We start from the raw sequence: 24,462 nt of genomic DNA on the forward strand, positions 1-24,462 counted from the left end.
GCCTGCCTCTCTGCCTACTTGTCTGTCAAATAAGTAAATAAAATCTTTAAAAAAATAAAAATAAAAAATAAAGAAAAGGATTATTCACCATGACCAAGTGGGATTTATTCCTGGGTTGCAAAGTTGGTTCAACATCTGCAAATCAATCAGTGTGATACAATACATTAATAAAAGAAAGAACAAGAACCATATGATACTCTCAATAAATGCTGAAAAAGCATTTCACAAAGTACAGCATCCTTTCTTGATCGAAACTCTTCAAAATGTAGGGAGAGGGTACATACCTCAATATCATCAAAGCCATCTATGAAAAACCCACAGCGAATATTATTCTCAGTGTGGGAAAACAGAGCTTTCCCCCTAAGGTCAGGAACACGGCAGGGATGTCCACTATCACCACTGCTATTCAACACAGTACTAGAGTTCCTAGCCTCGGCAATCAGACAACAAACAAAAAAAAAAATAAAAGGCATCCGAATCGGTAAAGAAGTCAAACTCTCACTCTTTGCAGATGATATGATACTTTATGTGGAAAACCCAAGACTCCACTCCAAAAATACTAGAACTCATACAGGAATTCAGGAGAGTGTCAGGATATAAAATCAATGCATAGAAATCAGTTGCATTCCTATACACCAACAGCAAGACAGAAGAAAGAGAAATTGAGTCATCCCATTTACAACTGCATTCAAAACCATAAGATGCCTAGGAATAAACCTAACCAAAGAGGCAAAGAATCTGTACACAGAAAACTATAAAGTACTCATGAAAAAAACTGAGGAAGACACAAAGAAATGGAAAAACATTCCATGGTCATGGATTCGAAGAACAAATACTGTGAAAATGTCTATGCTACCTAAACCAATCTACACATTTAACAAAATCCCTATCAAAATACCATCAATTTTTTTTTAAAGAAGTGGAACAAATAATCCTAAAACTTATATGGAACCAGAAAAGACCCTGAATAGCCAGAGGAATGTTGAAAAAGAAAACCAAAGTCAGTGGCATCACAATTCCAGACTTCAAGCTCTTACAAAGCTGTCATCATCACAACAGTATGGTATTGGCACAAAAACAGACACATAAATCAATGGAACAGAGAGCCCAAAAAAGGACCCTCAACTCTATGGTCAACTAATCTTCAACAAAGCAGCAAAGAATGTCCAATGGAAAAAAGACAGTCTCTTCAACAAATGGTGTTGGGAAAATGGGACAGCCACATGCAGACGAATGAAACTAGACCATCTCCTTACACCACACACAAAAATAGATTCTAAATGGATGAAAGACCTCAATGTGAGACAGGAGTCCATCAAAATCCTTGAGGAGAACAGAGGCAGCAACCTCTTTGACTTCAGCCGCAGCAACTTCTTCCCAGAAACATCGCCAAAGGCAAGGGAAGCAAGGGCAAAAATGAACTAGTGGGACTTCATCAAGATCACAAGCTTTTGCACAGCGAAGGAAACAGTCAACAAAACCAAAGACAACTGACAGAATGCAGAAGAATTTTGCAAAAGACATATGAGATAAAGGGCTAATATCCAAAATCTATAAAGAACTTTTCAAACTCAACACCCAAAGAACAAATAATCCAATCAAGAAATGGGCAGAGGACATGAACAGACATTTCTGCAAAGACGACATCCAGATGGCCAACAGACACATGAAAAAGTGCTCTACATCACTCAGCATCAGGGAAATACAAATCAAAACCATAGTGAGATACCACCTCACACCAGTCAGAATTGCTAAAATTAACCAGTCAGGAAAAGACAGACGGCGGAGAGGATGCGGAGAAAGGGGAACCCTCCTACACTGCTGGTGGGAATGCAAGCTGGTGCAGCTGCTCTGGAAAACAGCATGGAGGTTCCTCAAAGTTGAAAACAGAGCTCCCCTACCACCCAGCAATCACACTACTGGGTATTTACCCTAAGGATACAAATGTAGTGATCCGAAGAGGCAAGTGCACCTGAATGTTTATAGCAGCAATGTCCACAACAGCCAAACTACGGAAAGAGCCTAGATGTCCATCAACAGATGAATGGATGAAGTACAATGAAATACTATGCAGCCATCAAAAGAAATGAAATTCTGCTACTTGCAACAACGTGGATGGAACTAGAAGGTATTATGCTGAATGAAAAAAGTCAATCTGAGAAAGTCAATTATCATATGATCTCTCTGATATGAAGAATTTGAGAGGCAGGGTTAGGACTTGTGGGGGATAGGGAAGGAAAAAATGAAACAAGACGGGATCTGGAGGGAGACAAACCATAAGAGACTCTTAATCTCATGAAACAAACTGAGGGTTGCTGGGGGGAGTGGGGGTGTGGAGAGGGTGGTCGGATTATGGACATTCAGGAGGGTATATGCTACGGTGAGTGCTGTGAAGTATGTAAGCCTGATGATTCACAGGCTTGTACCCCAGGGCAAATAATACATTATATGTTAATAGAAATAGTTTAAAAAAAGAAAGAAAGAAAGAAATATGAACCACAACCAAATGTGATTTTGCTCAGGTATGCAAAGCTAGTTCAACACTGGAAAATCTGTTACTCTGATCCCTCACATCACCAGGCTAAAGAAACCACACAATGGCATCAAAAGATGCAGAAAAAGCATGTGACAAAATCCAACACTCAGTACTGATAAAACATCCTAAGCAAACTACAAATAGAGAGGAACTTCCTCAACTTGATGAAAAACGTCCACAAAAAACCTACAGGAACAAGGTTAAGGATATCCCCTTTCTTCAGTGTTTCTTCGCATCATACTGCAAGTCCCAGCTAATAAAGTACGATAAACAAAGGAAACAAAGGCATGCTGAGCGGGAGTACAGACATAAAACAGTCTTTGTCAGCAGATGATGCAAAATATATTCCTAGCAGAATCATACCTATAAATATACAGAGAAGAAACTGATGGCTGCCAGGGGGAGGGGGAGGGCAAACTGAATAAAGGAGAGTGGGAACACAGGCTTCCAGTTATGGCACGAGTCAGTCGTGGGGACAAAAGGTACAGCACAGGGAATACGGTGAGGGATTATAATGGGCTTGTATGGTGACAGAGGGTATCTATACTTGTGAGCACAGTGTAAGGAACAGACTTGTCAAACCACTATATTGTACACTTGAAAGTAATAGGAATTTATGTCAACTATCCTACAATTAAACAAAACAAAACAACAGTGTTTGCCAGTTTAGCCGGAGGGAGAAGCAGGGCAGACAATTTTCAGAGCAGTGAAAGTCTTCTGTGGGATACTACAGTTGCAGATGGGTGTCATTACCTTTTGTCTAAACTCACAGACTGTAATACAAACACCGTAAGTAAATCCTAATATCAACTATGGACTTCGGGTGATTGTTAATGTCGGTTCATCAACTTTACCAAGTGTTCCCCTCTGGTGAGGGATGGTGACAGTGGGGGGGCTGAGTGACAGGGAGATCGGGGAATGCGGCAACACTCTGAATTTACACTTGATTTGCTGTGAACCTCAAAATGCTCTCTAAGATAGAGTTTATGTAGTTAAAAAAAATATGAAGGTGCTGTTAATAGGTGAGGGAAAAGAGAACAGTATGTGTTTTTGGCTTTCCTATACTCATGCTAGGAGAAAATTTTCCTATCAATTTTTAGGAAAACAAAATTCTGCATTCTTCTGTTATATATCACATAAAAAAAACTCTTGTTCTATTTCTTGGTTTTGTAAACAAGAGCTTAGAGCAGCAAGGGTTGCATGTTTAACAATCTCAAAACGTGTGTGATGCACTAAAGTAAAATCAGTCCACTCCCGAGTGTGTTCTCCTATTACACCACTCACCATTCCTCAAGTCCCAGTCCCCAGTTACAACTTTTTGGAGAATGACTGTAGAGATGATGCACAAACCTTTTCCATCTCGAGGGGGGGCTCCTTTGGCTTTAAAACTATCCATTGGGGCCTTTGTATCTGTTTCCAAAGCAATGCCTATCTGTATTTCAGTCTTGAACTTGGTGTATTTATTGCTCAACAACTGGTACCATTTTGGAGCCTGGAGAGTAAAACATAACAAAACCACCTTAATCATTAATAGGCAATCAACGAGAGTAGGCAGCATTCTATTAGGTTCCTAATATATCCCCTGTCCTTCCTCAGTACTTTGTCCTCTTTTAAAATATTTTTTCATTTTCCTCCAAAGACTTCAATCCTGCTTGGGAAGCTAACTGAACTTCCTCTTGGAAAAAAAAGTAAATAGTTTCGGCTACCAATTTTCCCTAAATCCTCATTTTTCATTTTCTCTGGCATACCTCTGCTGCCTGACCCCATCTCTGCTTTGTTCTGCATGTATCAAATGAGGGAAAAGGAAAGCTAGTGGTAACAAAAAAACACTAACAAAATACTAAAGCAGAGACCTGAGGCAGAGGGCTGGGCTACAAACCATGCACTTGACGGAAACACAAAGGCTTTCTCACAGAATCAAGGATCCTTTATTCTAGTACTGGTGAGCAGTCTATAACTCGTCAGCCAGTGCTATCATGGCCCAGGACCTCCTGTTTCATTCCTGCAGGGGCACCACTGCAGGAAAGGCGCTCCTACTTTGACCACTGTTACATAAAGCCATAGAAGCTTATCTCTTTTAGAGATCAAAAGCAAAAGCTGCTGTTGTGTATCAAGTTACATGTGACACGTAAAAGAGGACTAACTAGGCCACAGCCTTTAAAAAACCCACACCCAAGGTTTGTTAAAAGCAAAAAACTCAAGAGTCTTGTGCTATATTTTTTATGATGGATATTTTATCATTTTAAGTATGAGCCTGAGGAAAGAGTTTCAGCAACTCAAAATTTATGATCTATTTTTCTGTTATATAACTTAGAATAACAAATCTGGGGTTTTTTTGTTGTGTTTTTTTTTTTTTTAATTTATTTGACAGAGAGAGAGATCACAAGTAGGCAGAGAGGCAGGCAGAGAGAGAGGAGGCAGAGAGAGAGGAGGAAGCAGGCTCCCTGCAGAGCAGAGAGCCCGATGCGGGGCTCGATCCCAGGACCCTGAGATCATGACCTGAGCTGAAGGCAGCGGCTTAATCCACTGAGCCACCCAGGCGCCCCACAAATCTGGGTTTTTCTGTGTTGATGTTCATTTATGGAGAAATCAATTTATTTTGAACTTCATATATTCTACTCACCAATTCAAATATTTCTGCTAATAAACAAGAGAGAATAAACAAGACAACATCTGGGTTTCCTAAAACTCTTAATTCTGAAACATTTCTCCTTAAAGTTGATAGAGATAAAAAACCACTATGAGGACAAAGTGTCGTATAGGACCAGGAGTGGGACCGGGGCAGGGGAGGAGAGAATGCCAAGAGCATTTACGGACATGACCTCCTCTCAGGCATCCTCCCCCTAAGAGAATTCCCTTTCTCTGTAACCAAAGCCACTGCACAAGTGTCTAGATCAAGTAGTAAAGCTAGTTAAGTAAAACATCAGGGGCACAATCATGGTTGCAGGGCTAAGATTCGAGAGAGAAAACTTTTTTCAGAACCTGGGTGCAGAGAACTGAGGAGTAGCCAAGGAAAAAGGAGAGACATATTCTTTTTTAAAACATTTTAAAATTTCAGTTTCTTCTCAAGGATTCCAAATTCGGGCTAAGCTAACTGGCCCATTTGTAAATATCATGGCTACCGCAGCAAAAATGTTGGTAACAGATCCATTTTATTCCCAGAATCCTAATTTAGGATTCCAATCAAGAATAAAGGACTTTGGGGCGCCTGGGTGGCTCAGTGGGTTAAAGCCTCTGCCTTCAGCTCAGGTCATGATCCCGGGGTCCTGGGATCGAGCCCCACGTCAGGCTCTCTGCTCAGCAGGGAGCCTGCTTCCTCCTCTCTCTCTGCCTGCCTCTCTGCCTACTTGTGATCTCTGCCTGCCAAATAAATAAATAAAATCTTTTTAAAAAAAGAAGAAGAATAAAGGACTTCAAAAGACAAGTGTGTGTGTATTTACCTTCTTATCTTAAGAGAGTTGTGACAAAAGAAGGTTATTAACAAAAGTTGAAGAAAAGCACTTCCCAAGTCAGTGACACAAGAGATTTTAAGAAGATGGAAGAAAGACATTTTCAGTAACGGAAAGCAATGAGCTAGGTGTCAAGACCCTGAATTCTTTTTCCGTGTGTGTGCGTCAGGTGAAGGCGGGGGGTGGGGGGTGCTGTTTCAGTCATCTGAGAGCGCTCCAGGAAGTTCACGTGCTCGGACAGCTTCAGGAAGAACGCAAGGAGCAGGACACAGAGAACGCGATCAGAGGGCTACCACCACAGCCACGTTAGAAAAGCATGGTGGCTAGGCCACAACGGCCACGTGAGAATGGAGAAGAGTAGCTGGATCAGGAAGGGGGGCTGGAGGCCTGAAACAAATGGAAAGGGCTGCAGAGCTTGAAGGGGGGGATAGGGTGGAGGAAGACTCCTGGCCCTCTAGGCTGCATGCCTGGAAGAGGAATAGGGAGCACTCACTGAAGGGAGCACCGCTACAGGAGGCTTACCACTAAAAGCAGAGCTTGGCAGGTGAATACACTGAGCTCCAGGTAACAGCAACATGACCATATGTTTGAGCTCAGAGAGAACATTCTTTGAGAAAGACAGTTCTAGGTCAAAGAAGGGACCGAAACCTAAGAAGTGCCCTACTGTCTCCACCCCCCTTCCCCTAACCCTTCAGGTCCATTATTCCACGGCCTTTTCAGCAATCTGGTATCTACTAAAAATTGTCAACCAACAGAATCAGTAAGAAAACATCCAAAGGCTACTACCTGCTTTGTTTCTTGAGCAGTTCTTAAGTCTAGAACAATGTAACCTATAGTCTCCTTGGCTGAAGATACAGGCTCCAAGGCAAAACACTGCAGTTTGATAGGCGTACGCTGCAACCTGTAAGGTAACAACTCACATTAGAGATAATGTAGCTCCTGCTTAATTCTGAACTGATGTTCTGTTAGATTCGAAAAAGCTGGTCACTACTATAAAGTATATTATAATTTTGTTGGATAGATTTTCTGAAAAATCCAACTGACACCAACGATTAATTATGCCTATTTATCTTTATACCAAGTAATATTCAAACCACGTCAAAAATCTTGGTCTCTTTCATTGGAGATGGTCTAGGGCAGTGTTTTTCAAGCTTCTGTAATATACAGAACTCTTTTCAAGTAAAAAACTACCATGAATCCTCAAAACTGATTTCAAAATGTCTTCCTTCTACTGTCAAATACACACATAAAACTACAAATATACTTATATGCTTAAAGCTTGTGACTAAAATAATGAAACAACCTTAGAAATTAACTGCCATAAAAATCACAAACTATTCCAGAAGTCACTGAAAACACAATTCTGACCTTCTCTAAGAACTGATTACCCTTTCACATGCCCCAAACAAATCCATGGACTCATTTAGCCATAGGAAAAAACAAATTTCTCCTGAAATTCATTTTTTAACTTTGCAATTTTATTTGCTCTAGTCCTAAGTCGCAGCAATGAATGAAGTGATTTTGTGTTTCCCAGAAAAGCAAACAAACAAACAAAAAAAATATTTTTCATGCCTTTTAAAATACAAGTATCAAAAAAATAAATAAATAAATAAAATAAAATACAAGTATCTGTCCTCTTGCCTATTTCTAATTATCTGGGTCCATGAAATAAGACATTCTAACTTTAAGCCTATTTTATGTACTGATACAAAGTGTTTTTATGTCTAAAATCAAGTATAAAAAGAAATAAATAAATAAAACCAAGTATAAAACTAAGTAGAAAGAGTCTCTTCTGTAATTACTACATACACATCTCTATATATCGTTGGCAAACCAGGTCAAGTGTATAATAAATGAAGTGACAGAAATTACAAGGAATTCCAACCCTTATTTAATACTGGGTAAGCATCATCACAGCCCTTCTAGAATAGCTATTTCCCTTCTAGAGTATCTACTCTCTCAGACATCAGGGGGCAGTTGGGAAGGGGGGATTTGCGAGGTGCAGAGGTTAGAAAGGTACCCTCCAGAGCTCAAGTGACTGGGCTCTACTGCTATCCACCTGACTGACAGATGACAAGTGACTTCCCTTCTTGGGCCTCAGTTTTCTCACCTGAACTAGGTGAGAAACTAACACACGCTTCATAGGTTTTTCCAATGCTCAAGTGAATTATTACTGCCAAGTACTCTGAAAAATCTCCTGGCACGTGACAAAAGCACTAAACAAACATTATCATTGTTACTATAATAAGGTAAGAATTTATTCACCTCTAGGAGCCCAAAGAAACAGAGCAGAAGGAACGGACAGTAAGAGTCACCTGTGCTGATGGAGGGCTTTCCTGTCGATCTCCCAGGCTAACTCGGTAGCAAATTCTGGCTGGTCGATGTGCTCCACAGGGTCAGTAGCCAACTGCTCTCCATCAAACTTTGCCTCCACTATAAGCAGATGCTTTGGACGCTTGGGGAAATGGCGACCTGCAATAGAAGACCACATAGGTGAATTAAGAGCATACAAAAATCAAACATCATCTTTTAGCACGTGGTTTAAAAACTCATCTGCATCAGGTTGACTTAATATATTCCACTACCTACCTACGAACATGTACTCACTCGTACAAATTCATGATCCTTAAGAAAGGGATCAAACTGAAGACTACAAGTTGTAAATTAGTGCTTCTCAAAGGTTAACATGCATGAATCATCTGGGGACCCTGTTAAAATATAGATTCTGGTTCACTAGGTCGAGGATGGGCCTGAGAGGCTGCGTTTCCCATGTGATGTCAATGCTGTTGTCCTTGGTTCACCCTTGGAGCAGCAATGATCTCTGTGACATTTAGAATTAAACAATTAAAAATGTGATTCCACCAATTTTAGATATTACTATACCAGCTGTTAATATAGAACAGTGAAGTCATCCAAAGAGTCAGGAAATAATCAAATAAGCAATCACCCATCAACTTTCATGTTAATTTACCTGTTAACATGGTTGAGAATACTCAGCAAATTAGCCAGAGAAAAGCAGTCACAGGTATTCATTCATTCATTCAAATCTCAAGGACAATTTTGTAATTATCGAATTTGGCACTGCCTGACTCTGTTCTTTCACTGGTTACTGAAGGCCCACCACGTCCAGCAAAAAGACCCTCAAGGAATTGAGGGTCTAGGGGAGAGAGACAAACTGAAGACACTGCAAACAGGAAGCTGAAGAACTAAAGCACAAGAATCTTACCGTCCACCTGTTCACAAGTTTGGTGAGGGGCACTTTGGTGAGACGAGCATTGACGCCTATTAAATAAATACATCCGAGCTGCTACTCACCCTGGCACAAATTACTTCATATGGAAGGGCTCAGAGAGATCTTGATTGCCATCCTGTGACCTTCCACCTGAAACTCTCATGTGAAACTCCCCACTTAGCTGTCCTACCACATAGCACATGGCTCTCCCAACCAGCTATCACAGAGGCCTCTCTCCGGACATCATTTTGAGCTGCTCTAAATGATCACCAGCTTCCCCAAATGAAATTCATCGGTATCAAAAACAAAAACAGGGACACCTGGGTGGCTCGGTAGGTTAAAGCCTCTGCCTTCGGCTCGGGTCATGATCTCAGGGTCCTGGGATCGAGCCCGCATCAGGTTTTCTGCTTGGCAGAGAGCCTGCTTCCTCCTCTCTCTCTCTGCCTGCCTCTCTGCCTACTTGTGATCTCTGTCAAATAAACAAATAAAATCTTAAAAAAAAAAAAAAGAGAAACAAAACAACAACAACAAAAAACCTTTATTTTCAGTCCCTCTACCCTAACTATAAGCTCCAACTGGCCTGACAACAGAGAATATGTACTAGAGGGAACCGGTGCCTGCCTCCTTCCAAAGACAATACTTAGAGAACAGAAACTTTGTCTTTTTCATTCTTAGCATCCAGTACATAGCCCCAGTTTTGCTCATGGTAGAAATCTCATTTTCTTTTGAATATAGGGCATTTCTAGAGGTGCAGTCAAGAAACTGCGGGTAGCTCAATATAACTGGAGAGCTGGGAACAGCGCAGGAGAGGAAAGCAAACTCAAAGGCAGGCAAGCAGTGTGTCATAAAAGGCCATGAATCCTGTTCTAAAAAGTACAGACATTATCCTTTAGGACACTGAAGGATTTTAAGACAATTAGATTTGCATTTCAAAAAATCACCCTAGAGAGTAATGTGAACAGTAAAGATTCTCTGAAAAGGAAAACAAAACAAAACAAAACAAAAAACCATTCACCAAACAGACTACTGAAAAGATAACTACTAGGGCCTCAACACAGCATGCTCAAAGTGGAAAAATTTTCATTCAGATGTTTACATGAAGCCCCTAGTATTATTCTAAAAATAAAGCCAACGAAACTTGGGGACCATTTGGAAGGTGCAGATGGAGAAGGAACCCCGGCAGGTGAGGACTCTCAGGTTCTGGGCTTGAGGCAACAACATGGAGACAATGCATGGAAACACAAACAAAAGGAGACAGTCTGCAGGGAGGCCCACCCTCCAGGGTCAGCCATATTTGTGGCAACATCTAACTGACATTCTTGAAGCTAGGTTCCCTTCCCTGCACATGCCCTGCGAAATTTGCAAATGATGCTCTCCTGCTTAGGAATATGGGTGGGCTCTCTCTTTTTTAGAACGTTCCATCTAAACTCCTTGACTTTCAAAATCCTCCAAGGTCTATTCACTCCAATTACGCAAGCTTATTTAACCAGAATATTCCTCAGTATTCACCTCCCTTGACCCTGGGCATCCTGAAGGCCTCTCCACCATTCTATCCACACACTTGCTCCATCATTGGCCTGGGTTATCTAACCACCAGCAAGGACTTTCTTCCATCCTTACTTACCGCTCAGTGCAGAAGCCATCATCCTCACTCACCCCCAAAACCTATTGTTTACGGCCCACATCCAGTATTTTTAATATTAGAAAGCATTCCAACATACGGTGCCCTGCAGATCAATGTGATCTCCCCAAGAAGACAGAAGCCTGCAAGTTGGAAAGGACAGAGAGTGCCTTTTATTTTTGGTTTGCTGCCACGCTACAGGGAGCAAGAACCAAGTTCAAAAGCTTTTATTAACCAAATTACAAGGGGAATTCAATTCTCTGTCTTTTAACAATGAGTAATGAACAGTTAAAAATGCCCCAGCACTTTACAGTTTCTGGTCAGCCTTCTGTCCCACAACTTATTACAACTCATTCCCTCTCATCCCCCCAACAGTGGTAGGCCTCACAAAATACCTCCACTAGTGGTAAAAAACAAACAAACAAACAAACCACCAGCCATTCCTCTGGCCCACTCAAGATGACTGTTGTCACAATACTCATAGCTTGTCCTCACTCTTCCTACCAAATCCTATGCCCCCCCCCTTTCTGCCACCTACTCTCCAACCACAGGGAATTTAAGCACTTGCAGAATATGCCTTGCTTTTCTATACCTTAAGTGCTCTTTGCTCTTCTCTTTGTATGGAAAGCCCTCCCTTCCATTTTTTTTTTCCTTGAGGCAGACCTCATCATCCCTTAAGACCCAAATCAATGTCACCTCCGCTGGGAAATCGTCCCCAGAGCTTGTCTTTCCTTCTTCCACGTCCTGAGGAATTATACACATTTCTCCATGCTATCCCCTGAGTTTTTAGGACTAGGGATCTTGTTTCCTTCCATTCCCAGCACAGTGCCTGACACTGAGAGAGTCTCCGATGAAAAAATGCCACTTATCCAACCAACCGAACTTCAAGGCACGTCCGGTGGACCATCTAGACAACTCCAGTCTTCTAAGTCCCCTACCAAGACTTGTAAAGGGAATGGCCTCCCGCAGTACTTCAGACTGCAGGAAATCTGTCCGCGACCCGAAGCCAAGTTCTCGCAAACGGTGTCACCGGGAGGCCGCTGAACAGAACGTGCTTTGCAGGCACACTCAGCTCACAGAAAAAAGTCATCGACAAGCTGCTTCTGATGGAAATCGTTTTTCCTACATTCTCTGGGGCTCCGGCTCCTCACGCTAAATACCACCTATCCCTAATAGCTCTCACGCTCCTTTGGGAGGTTTTTAAATCAATCGCCTAACAGACCTGACTAGCTCCAGCTGTGAACACGTCCGGGGGGAGCGCGAAAGCAACGATTCTTAAGATTAACCAAGCCTCTGGGGCGCCTGGGTGGCTCAGTGGATTAAGCCACTGCCTTCGGCTCAGGTCATGATCTCAGGGTCCTGGGATCGAGCCCCGCATCGGGCTCTCTGCTCCGCAGGGAGCCTGCTTCCTCCTCTCTCTCTCTCTGCCTGCCTCTCTGCCTGCTTGTGATCTCTCTCTGTCAAATAAATAAATAAATAAAATCTTAAAAAAAAAAAAAAAAAAGATTAACCAAGCCTCGGTCGCACGCCACTGTTAGGGCTCAGCAAGCAGCAGCTGCAGAAGCAAGCCCCCGCCGCTCACCTTCTAGGATGGACACGACGATGAGCAGTTGGTCAGACTTGGAGACCATGGTCGCGGTGCGCGACCCGCAGGCGGGGTCTGCTTGGGGGAAGAAGGACCCGGGTGAGATGCGGCAGGCCCGCGACCACCAGCAGGGCTCCCGGCGGGGCTCCCACCGCCCGCCCGGAGCTCCCGACCCTGGGACCCCGCTCCGCGGCCCGGGCCTGCCGCCGCCTGCAGCGAGCCGGGCAACCCGGCCCTGGGCCGCCAGCCCACTCCTCGCCCTGCCCCGACTGAAAGCAAAGGCAAAGTCAGCTCGGCCACCCGGCCCGTCTGCAGGGAGAGGCGAGCCCGCCGCCGGAAAACCTTTTGCCGCCTGCGTTGCAGCTTTTCAAACGCCCGGGCAGCCGCCGCGGCAGCCGCCGCGCCCCGCTTCCGCCTAGCAACCAGGCCCGCAGGCCCAGTGCCGAGGGAAAGCTGGAGGACAAAGGGTGATAGAGACCAGGGCAATCGCGGATAGAACGCCCCTCCTCCCTCTTCGCCTCCTGCCCTTTTATGCTATGTTCCAGAGCCCTAGGGAGAAGACGCGGCCATTGCCTCACAGCGCCCCCTGCTAGCGAGACGGGGGACGGCGGGAGCGTTGGCGGGACCTGACTGCGCAGGCGCACTACTGCCGCCGCCGCTTCCTGCAGTGCCCTTACGAGGAGTGTGGATGTGGTGTATTCTCTGTTTTTTCACCCCCCGACGCAACCTGGGAAATACAGCAGTGGAGACGGAGAACCCGCACGCACGCATCCACCCACCCACCTATCCCCCTCCGTTCAAATCCCCAGCGTCACGACTGCTTAAAATTAAGTCTGAACTGAAAAATCCCTAACTAGGACTCGCGGCGCCCCGCAAACGTTCACGTTTTGGAAAACAAGTAGCGTCAATACGGTAATTACTGTAACTGCTGGCGGTGACGTAAGCTCTCCGAGAATTTCCTGTACTTTAGAAATTACCCTGAAACGACAACATCGTCACGTGGGCAGGGGAATGAAAAGTATAGGTTCTGCGGCCCCCTGACGAGAGGGTAACTAATTAGCACAATCAAGACCCAAATTAAACAAAGCATATCCCCGCTCCCCCAGCCCCACCCCGCCACCTTCAGGCTTTATTTTAGGACCGATTAGGAATCCTCTGGAGGTTATAAGCTTGAAACTGAACCTGGTGTGGGGTGGAGGGGGGTGAGTAAGGAGGAAAAAACAATCCCCACCCCACTCCCATTGGGTGCCTAAAAGGAGAGGAGAAGAATATGCACTTTGGGTTAGACGACTTCGAAGAAGACCCTTTGCGTCCCCTTCCGAGCTCCCTGCAATGAAGGCATTATGCGATGTAAAACCAAAGTAACGATCTACTTTGGGTTCATCGTTGAACAATGCATTCTTTTGTGTAAGATGTCAAACAGATTCAAAAGTAGATCGAATGATACAGTGAACCAGCAAGTACCCAAAACATGGCTTCAACGATTATGATAGAAGACCCGTCTTCATCTGCTCCGTTAATTTGGAGGAAGTCTTAACATCGTCTCAACTCATCTCTTTAAATATGTACCTCGGTGGGCACCTGGGTGGCTCAGTGGGTTAAGCTGCTGCCTTCGGCTCAGGTCATGATCTCAGGGTCCTGGGATCGAGTCCTGCATCGGGCTTTCTGCTCAGCAGGGAGCCTTCTTCCCCCCTCTCTCTCTGCCTACTTGTGATCTCTCTGTCAAATGAATAAATAAAACCTTTTAAATAAACAAATATGTAAATATGTAACTCTAAAACATAATATATCTTCATATATTACTTAATCTCAACCTCTATTGCATAAAAAATTTAAAAAACAATTCCTTAAAACCTGTAAGTGCACTTTTCAAATTTCCCTGATGAGCTAATAATTACTTTTCAGTTGCTTCGTTCAAATCAGAATTCGAAGAGGTTCCAAAACACAGTGTATTTGGTTGATCTGTCTTTTTTGTCTTTTCGTGTAGACGTACTCACTTCCATTTTTTTCTCCCTCGAAACTCTTCATTAAAGAAATTGGTCATGTACCCTGTGGAGTTTACCACAGTCTCAATTTTGTTGATACAAAAACAATGTCATTATTGAACACCTCACCTGTTGAGCAGTCTAATGAAGATGTCCAGTCCAGACTGACAATACTCGAGATCAGCAAACAGATCAACAACAGTGAGCCAAATACAAGCTTATTATGGTATAAAACATTATTTAGCTTAAACCCTAGACAAAAGGAGCCAATCTCCAAAGCAAAGAATGATTCTGCAAGTCAGAGTTTGGGACCTAAATCTACTATTTATATGTTAGGTGAACTTAGGCAAGTCACTCTACCTCTCCGAGTTTAAATTTCACCTATACAATAGTAGTATACATAATTTCTTAGTTCAGGACTTAAGCGTAGCAAACGGCATTTAGTTATTATCTTTTTACATGAATAGTAACAGACCTTAAGTTACTAGATGTACAAGAACTAGGAAATTTCCATCAAGATGTCTCATTGTTTTGTTTTAGGATATTTCAGGCTGAAAAGCTAGATTGTAAACCATCACTGAATGTCAGAAAATAATCTCAAATCAGAAAAGAAAAATCTGACAAACCATTAAAATTAACTAAGAAACTCTTTCACATAGTAAAATTTTCATACAGTTCCTTTTATCTGGACTCTTTCCAGCAACATTTATGGCCCAAGACAGGAAGGATCAGGAGCCCTGCCTCTGTCTGTTCCCTCTTCTTCCCCCTTCTCACCACACAAACCACACGCACATACACTCTCACACACACACATGCACTTATTACAATTTCAGACAAGCCACCAGAAGTAACAACATGAGCATAGTAACTAAACACCTGTGATGTCTAAGAGCATGATCCAGACCCTGACCTTCCAGACCCTGACGTCCCTCTTTCAGGCAGAGGGAGGGAGGGTGGAGGCAGTAACTTCTACTCACTCAGCATCCACATGACTTGACTTCCAACCCAGCATCTGATATCATTAAACCTGGCAGTGAATTCGGGTGCCCTTACTCCCCTGAAGAAGGGTCACTAATGTCCATGGCAAGAGAGGCAGGGTAGCCCAGTAAGCCCAGCCTTACCGACCTGTGTCCCAAGTTCCACTTTGTGACCTGGCCACGTCTGTTTCCTCTGAACCTCAGTTTTCCCTTCTGTAAAACAGGGATAATAAGTGTTCGTGAAGATTCATTGGCGTTACTTCAGGGAGAGGCCCCAGCCATGATGAAATCTCTGAACGCGACAGCCATTTTGATTGTTGATTTGGACAGATGTATCATTGTGTCATTTGTTGTTTTTTTTTCCTTCTGCTCCTGCAAAGAAAACCAGCTTTTTTATATTCCCTCAGTTTGGCCTATATTTATGTTCTAAGGGTGATGTAGTCCTGAAACAGTTTCCCTCCCTGGCTCTTGGGAAAGGCCACAGCAGGGCGCTCCAAAGTCACACACTCATTCAGGTCAGGCAGGTGCTAGTAGCCAGAGTCAGGTGCTCAGAGCAGAGCCCGGTCATGATCTCAGGGTCCCTAGATGGAGTCTGGCTTCCGGCTTGGCCGGGAGTCTGCTTCTTCCTCTGCCCCTCCCCACTGCTTGTTCTCTTTTTCTCTCTGTCTCAAATAAATAAATAAAATCTTTAAAAACAATAAAATCTGGTTATTAATTTCAGCTAAAAAACAAACAAACAACAGCAACAGCCCTACAGGAGCCAACCAAAACTTCTTCCAATCACACTTCAGTTACCTCTGGCATTAATTCAGGAAGGTGGTTCTAATGGGTATTCCTGAAGGGCAGAGAAAGGACAAGAGTCGGGAAAGGAGAAGAGATCACCTCCAAGTGGGAAGGAGTGGACTGAAGGACAGTGTGCTGGGGACCTCCGTTGCACTCCTTAGCAGAACCTTCAGGAAGGGCAGAAGCAGAGATTAGCTCTGTGGGATCCCCAGGAAATGGAGACCATAGCCCCCCATTTATCACCCTTGGCACAAGTTTTTATGCCCCTAAACTGACACAGAATCAGCAGACTCACTAGATAAGTCAGGAGACCGCAGAGGCTTGGATGATAGACTACTTATCAGTTAAGAGGAAGGGCAAAACCTCCCAAGTCCTCTGCAAATATTTGCTTCATGTAAGAACCCAAACACCTTTGCACAACATTTTGTGCGTGCAGTGGGGAACCCCAGGAGTGACTGAGACTGACTTTCTGCCTGACAGCAGAAGCTTGCAGTCAAATGTAAGCATCTGAAGAAGAGCAACATTCCTTGCTCTCCCTGCTTTGTGGCGTAAGCTTCTGGAAGTTCCTTTAGGCTGGGACGGGGTCTGAGGTACCGAGTGGCTCCGTCTCTGAGGTGAGGCACAGAGCAGGGGTGGGAGAATGCCTCCTACTACTCCACAGAGAACAGACAGAGCTAGAGATATTTCTGCAACTGTGGGTAAGGCCTGCAGGCCAACCGAATTTGCTTTAGAAGGAGGAGGCCATTAGTAGAGCAACTGCATACTAGAAGCAACAGCCTTTTGAGAGGACTTCTTTTTATTTTATTATTATTATTATTTTATTATTATTTTTTTTTTTTTTAAGTAGGCTCCAGGCCCGGCATGGAGCCCTACACAGGGCTTGAACTCACAACCCTGAGAGCAAGACCTGAGCTGAGGTCAAATTCAGACCCTCAACCGACTGAGCCACCCAGGCTCCCTGAGAGGACTTCATTTTAGGGGTAGAGGATGCAACAGATGTTCTATGCTGGGATGAAAGCCCAGCCACTGGGACATGGTGTCATTGAGAGACACTCTATGACGTTATGGGACTTTGATTCACCTATTATGTAATGTCTCCTGTGTGTCAATTTCTTTCCCCTCTGAAAAGCTTCCTTTTGAAACCTGGAAGCCAATGGTGGAGGAAAAGCTGAAGTCTGCCTACTCAGCTGTCTAGAGGAGACATGCTCCAGGCTTCTGGGGGTTTTAGCCCACAGAAGTCTGACCCAATCAAATGGTAATATGGTCTTCCGCACTGTGAGTCATCTCTGGTATAAGGGTTTTAGTTCATGATGAAATTACAAGGACACCCGAAGGGTAGAAAACTATTTCCTCCCTGTCTGTGTTATGACCACCATCAACAACCAGAAATTACAACAACAGACAATCATTACCCATCTCCCCCACCCCCCACCCCGCCCCCCCATCAAATGAATTTGGAGAAAGGCTCTAAACATATGGCCTGGATTCAGAGAAGACAGAAGGCTCCTTAACTTCTCACCCACATCCCTGAGCGATAGCACAAGCAGCGCCCACAGCCAGCAGCCAGCGCGCTTAGTCACCTCATTTCCCAAGTGGTACAGCAAAGCTGATATCCCTTGGCAGTTGCCTAAATCACTAAACTGCCCTTCCTAAATTACTGTATGTGTTTTCACTGCCACCATAGAATTTTTCATTTGCAAAAACGTCTCCACTTCCAGGCAGAGTCTAGTTAGTGTAACAGGTAACAGTATGTTGGATGGGGACTTTGTTGCCTTGGAGATGTCACCCATGACTCAAAGGATGACAAAGAGGTGTCATGTCTCCTTCATTGTGAAGAGCACCAAGACTATTAAGGCCCAGATGCCTCTCCTGGGCCACTTATCTCCTGGGCTTTGAGGAGGTGACCACCTGGTCCAGCATGACCATCGCCTGAGTAGCCACCTAACATCTATGTTCAAACATGGCGGGCTGAGGACTGATTAGCCATAAGCCTGAGGGCCTTCCCGTTGCAGAGAGTGAAAGTGCTCCCCCTCCTCAATCCAGGCCAAGTACAAAGGAGTGAGTCAACAGGAATTTCTCACAAAGCTGTGTGGGCATGCTCACTAGCAGCTCACTATAGATACTTAAGTGGAAAAGAGAGAGAGAAAGAGGCTGTGAGTCTATATGGTTATGAGCCAGAGAGAGAGATGAGTAGCCTACTTCATCTTTTGTTGTGTCAAAAATGTGTGCGATTCCCATGGATGAAAAGAATATGGTGCTAAGTCCCGTCCCTTGAGCCTTTCTGGTGTCCAAGAAGCCAAGTCACCAGGTGACGAGGCTGCAGCCTTGAGAAGCTATGGGGTCAGTTCCAATATGGGAATTGATCTGGTTCCAGAAGAGTTGAGCAGAAGGAATCAAAAATGATTGAGTGAGGGCAGGTCTTTCGGAATACAGCACATTGCACTGGGAAGCTCCCCATGCCACCCCCACCAACGTTGCCACTAGATGCAATTCCCATGTGTGTCCCAAGGGAAAGAGCATTTATCGGGGAGTCACTCGAAGGACATCAGAGAGAGATCTTGAACAAAGAAAGCGCGACGGATGAGAGAGGACCACAGCTGCATCTGAGAAGTTAGGGATGTTTGCTGCTGTTCTCCATCTTGGATCCCAATTCTTTGGAGGAGTAAGGGTCTCAAAAGAAAGGGAGGACAGAGGGAAAATGGGAAGAGACAAGATGTCAAACAGATACGAGGTGACCTTTTAAAATGGGTTAAATTGGACTGAACTGATATTTTAAGAGCTAGAAGTAATCAGAAACTTAGGATCAAGCTGTCATTAAGGGATGGGAGGAGACTCTGTGGAGCACAATTAGAAGCAGTAACTAGAGAAAAATGGAACCATTTTATATCTGTACCTTGACTGGGATCCAAGTGCAGAATCTTAATCCAAGGTCAGGTCATGGTCCCAGGATCCTGGGTTCCTTGCTCAGCGGTAAGTCTGCTTTTCCCTCTCCCTCTCCCTTTCCCTCTGCTCCTCCCCCTACTCGCTCTCTCTCTCTCTCAAATAAATAAATAAAATCTTTTTAAAATGAAAGAAATTTCAAAGAATAATAATATCCTGTCAAGTTTTCCAGTCTTCCCAGCGACCCTGTGGAAAGAAAAGCATCTCTGCTCTTTATTACTTTTTAACACATGAGACAATGTGAAGTTGGATAACTGGAACAATTGGATAATAATGAGAGGCCAGGTGGTCTGACAGCTTGTGTTAAGCTACCCCCGTGATTTCGAAGAGGGGTGCACGTGTGACCTGAGCCCAGGAAACGAGTAGAAATTCCCGTATCCTATCAGAGAACAGCAATGTTGGTCAATAGTAAAAAAAACATGAAGCTATATGGATACAATATACATTTTTGCATGACTTAAAAATAAAAAACTTAGTCCTTCAAAGAAATTCATTTTGGATCACATCTTCAGCCTTTTCCCCACACAGACTCCATCAGTATCAACCCTCTGCTCCAGCTAAGGGGTCATTTGATGGACTGGCTGAAAAGTTCGTTACTGACATTCTTGAGCCAGATTCGCTTTGCTGTTCACGATACTGAAAGGGATAAAGACAATATCTAAAGGAAAAGAATGTCTAACTTCCGCATAGGGCTCTAAGGGCTTGGAGAAGATTGAATTTATTTCCCTAATCATACATTGAAGTCATTGTTATTTCAATATGGTGGGAAGTTCTAAGGAAAGCTGACTTGAATGTTCTAATTACTTCAGATGTAAATGGTGGGATGGTTAGCTGTGAGGTACTCTTGTGTGATATCGGAATGTTAGTATACTCTATAAATAGTTAGGAAAATTTTAAAAAGATTTTATTTATTTATTTATTTTGAGAGAGAGCGAGCACAAATGGGGAATAGGTGCAAAGGGAGAGGCAGGAGCAAGGAGCAAGTATACTGACGTGAGGCTCGATCCCAGGACCCTGAGACCCTGACCCGAGCCGAAGCCAGACACTTAACCGACTGAGCCACCCAGGTGCCCCAAATTGTTACAAATTTTTACCATAAAATGACGAATGTCCCAGACAAGATTGATTACAAGGTAAGAAGCAGTGATTTTTTTTTTTTTTACCTTTTAGCCAAAAATCTGCAATGTCAGCATTAACTGGATTATTCTACCATTAACCAGAAATACATAATCTCCCAAAAATCAGGAATAGCAAATTCCAGTAAATTAGAGAACATGTCTATTTTATTCATTACTATACTCCTAGTGCCTAGAAGAGTATCTTGAGTAAATTTGTAGCAGAGGCTCAAGAAATTCTCATTAAATAAATTAAGCCAAACTTACAACGATGTTAGAATTGTATCTGTGCCACTGATGGATAGTCACAGAGATATAATCTTACACAGACAGAGAACCAAGGTGAATATGGAATTTGGCACAGATTAAGAAATGTAGCTGCGAGACTGTCTTGTTCAGATTGTACCAGCCATTCTCTGATGCATTAGGAAACACTTCGCAGTCTATTTGATTTCAGAAACTTTCTACCAGAATGAGAAGAAGTGATTTATTGGACTAGAGGAGAAAAGAAAGATTTGTGGCCTTACTTTGAGAAAAGTTTGAAGGTTAAGATGCTCTATAAACAGATAAATTTTACACAAATATCAGGCCAACCTTGAAAAATATGATTATTGTATAAGTGTCAGGAAGAGAAAGAGGAAAAACTGAAGGAGAGGAAAGGAAAAAAGAAACTAAATATGAAACTTGTATATTTCATTAGCATTCTCATTGACAGCGCCACAGGAATCTGATAAACGAAGAGGATGACTTCATCAGGGAGTGAGAAGGATACTTAAAATAACAAAGAAAGAATTTTTTTAAATTATATTTTTATTTATTTCTCAGAGAGAGAGAGAGAGAGAGAGACCACACAGGCAGGCAGAGTGGCAGGTATAGGCAGAGGGAGAAGCAGGCTTCCTGCTGAGCAAGGAGCCCAATGTGGGGCTTGATCCCAGGACACTGGGATCATGACCCGAGCCGAAGGCAGCCGCTTAACTGACTGAGCCACCCAGGTGTCCCAAGAAATATTTTTAAAAATCTAGACTTTTGGGGCGCCTGGGTGGCTCAGTGGGTTAAAGCCTCTGCCTTCGGCTCGGGTCATGATCCCAGGGTCCTGGGAACGAGCCCCATGTGGGGCTTTCTGCTCTGCAGGGAGCCTGCTTCCTCCTCTCTCTCTGCCTAGTTGTGATTTCTCTCTGTCAAATAAATAAAATATTTTAAAAAATCCAGACTTTTGCAGAATTTAAGCCAATGCTCAGAAAGGCAATGAGAAGTATCTTCCAAATGTGTTTGCACAAGTATGTATTCACCAGCCATTTCTCATAATTTTTACTTAGATAACATTTGAATCATACCAAGATACGGGATGTTATGGTTTTGTCCACCACCGTCCAGACAATGTTTACTAACAAACCAGTTTCTGTTATCTCCATCAAGGAATACGAATACATCAAAAGGATATCTATTCAGCAGAATAAAGATAAAAAGACATTGTATTACTCGTTCATTATTCTTTTCTTATTGGGAATTTTAACACTATTTGGATACATTGCAACCCAAATCCTTGTTTAAATTAACAATTCAGTTGGCTAATAGCACAAATGCCAACAAAGTATAATCTATTAATTAAGTTCCATGAGATAGGGACCTTATCCCCAGGGCCTGGAATTAGTAGTTGGCACACGATAGACATTCAGTAAATATTTGTTACACAAATGGCAAAACTATGATGGATTTTAGCCAGCAGATGGACTTTAAACCTGGCATGTGATATATTTGACTAATACCCTCTATTATAAAGTAAAAATATAAGAATATTAAACATTTTTATAATTTTATAATATAAAATTTACATAATATGTTATATTATGTTTTTTAGATTTGGCCAGTGGCTTTCTACCTTGGTCAAACTCTTAAGCTTCAGGTTTTTAAATGTAGATATCGAAAGTTTTCAAGGACTTTCTCCTATTTCGTAATTGGACCAAAACAGAACCATCGGCTCCATCAGATTCCCAGGGGGTTCTTTAAATTTCAAATATCCAAATTCACATTGCTGTCTGTCTTGGAAAATATTCTCACTGAACTTAATCAGAAGGCTTAAATAAATTTATCATATATCTACGTTCTGCCAAATTCACTGGTGTTTTTTTTCAAAGTAAGCTTTTAAGTTTTAGGAGAAGTGATCAGATATTCCACTTTCCTTCCATTTTCCAAGCATTAAATATCAAATGCATTGCAACGGACCCAATTATCATGCTATCCAAATAGTTAACTTAACCACTTCTGAGACGGAGAGCCTAGGGAGTACTTATCTTACAAAAGTGCTGGGGTTTCTTTTCTTCTTGTCCTTTCCCTAAAGCATTTTCTGCCCAGATCAATTAACTTTCTCCCGACCCAGGGTGGTTCTCATGAGTGTGGGTGCCTCGTGTTATCATTTTGATATGAAAAGGTAGAACTTCATAGCCATTCCTCAGATGCATTCACTTCAAATCCATTTCAAACAAGCAACATGCTTCAATCTGATACCATGAGTGAGACAAAATTATTCTATACATTTTTTTTCTCCCAGTCCTCTCAGATTAACGTTGGCTCTATCCAAAGATAATAACGTATCCAGTCGTGTTATTCACTTTGGTTAAAATTTCACTCATTGAGATATTTTGTTTATAGGTCCTACCCCCAAAAGTCTTTTTGTATTAAAATGTGTTTGATTTTTCGGTGAATAGAACCCCCAGATTAGCTGTTTGGACCCTACTGGCTACACCTTTCCATTTTAAAGTCTCAAACATGAACTTCCACACACAAACAAACAAGAAAAATAGAGTTAATTTAATATATTTCCACTGAATGTAAGAGCTTTCTCTTCCAGCATCGCTCTTTCTTTTTCCCACTTTCTTGTGTCAGCGAAATAGAAATCAATTTAAGTCTAGATGGTCAATATCCAGCCAGCCTGAATAACTTATTTTTTCCTCTGTGGCCACATACTATGATGATGTATGTGTAGGAATGTATGAATCTAGCAAATTAAGTATAAGTAAATAATGGAGGATGGATACCAAAGTGCCTATGTACCTTGAGTCTGCAGCACAGATACTGAATTCAATGGAGAAAAAAAATGGAAACCTCAAAACAAGCATCACTGAAGGACAGATTTCCTATGAAAAGGGAGCATAGCATTTCCACAATGATTCTGCACCTAAGTAACCTTCAAAAACACGCATTTTCAATGCAGTTACATTTCTTCTAGAGAAGAATCTTGTAGATTACCTGGCATCTGGGTTTGGGTTTATGGTTTTTGGTTTTAAGTTTTTCGTTTGCTTGTTTGTTTGTTTTTTTCTATCACCTGTCCTTCCCACACACTTAAAGGTACGGATTACCTAGACAAGCAATTTATGGAACAAAACATGAAATGATTTTACCAAAGAGGGAAAAAGTTGAGTTTTTTTTTAAGTTGACCTTTTATTTTTACAGTTTTTTTATTTTAGAATATTTCAATGAACTTAAAGGAATGAATGGATTATCTGAAAAAGACATCCCTTCAAAAAAAAACCCTAAGGATTATTCTGGTGATAGTATAAATGGTTATTGAAATCTCTCTGCAATATAATTCTTCAACTTGATGATCTGATACATGAATTATTCACTAAGAAATGTATCTTAATCACTTATCAGCACCAATATTTTAAGATTAGATCTCAAGGACGTTATAGGTAAAAACACAGTTTAAGCACAAATCCTAATTATTGAGATTTGCTTCACAATCATCGGCATTCTGTGATTGCTAAAAGCCCTCATCTCTTCTAACCAACTGTATTATTATGCTGTATTTAATGGAAACTTTCAGTATTAATATTTAAGATGCTATCTAAGGGGATTAACTTAAATCGATAGTTAGAAAAGGAAGCAGGTTCTCTTTCCCTATTCATCCCAATCTATAAAGAAAAACTCAGTTCACACTAGAATCATGAGCCTCTATTTTGAGGAATTTTCCAATATTACATACATTTTATCAGTATTAGTGTGCTTTCAGCTGTGAGGAATAGAAAAGTCCCTCCTACTCCGCTGGTTACAGACTAAGGGAATGGTTGCCCCTGGGGCTTAAGCAGCAGGAAGGGTATCAGGGTGGTGGGTAGCTCCTGTGAGTTCCTCGTCTGTGTTCTGCAATTAGAATTGTTTCATTCTCGCGTCCGCTTCCTTCACTGGGGAGAACGTGAAACAGTCCTGTACTTCACGGCTACACAAAATGGCTTTCAGAGAAAG

The 24,462-nt window shown here is 42.5% G+C and overlaps 1 protein-coding gene across 3 annotated transcripts in view; it reads right to left on the reverse strand.

The window, feature by feature from the left end:
- The window catches only part of CEP120 (centrosomal protein 120), an 84,605-nt gene extending 71,725 nt beyond the window's left edge, over nt 1-12,880 (reverse strand). The window contains exons 1-5 of one of the 3 annotated variants that reach the window (XM_045999823.1): nt 12,766-12,830; nt 12,421-12,501; nt 8,301-8,457; nt 6,772-6,886; nt 3,887-4,028 (exon numbers count right to left, since the gene is read on the reverse strand). In XM_045999823.1, the coding sequence (XP_045855779.1) occupies nt 3,887-4,028; nt 6,772-6,886; nt 8,301-8,457; nt 12,421-12,469 (463 nt within the window). In that variant the 5' untranslated portion in view covers nt 12,470-12,501; nt 12,766-12,830. Of the gene's footprint in view, nt 1-3,886; nt 4,029-6,771; nt 6,887-8,300; nt 8,458-12,420; nt 12,552-12,765 lie in introns of those variants that run through there. The other 2 variants (XM_045999822.1, XM_045999821.1) reach the window with 2 other exon arrangements.
- Nucleotides 12,881-24,462: the final 11,582 nt, after the last annotated feature.

The sequence above is a fragment of the Meles meles genome, chromosome 3 (assembly GCF_922984935.1).
Source record: "Meles meles chromosome 3, mMelMel3.1 paternal haplotype, whole genome shotgun sequence".
Lineage (NCBI taxonomy): Eukaryota > Metazoa > Chordata > Mammalia > Carnivora > Mustelidae > Meles > Meles meles.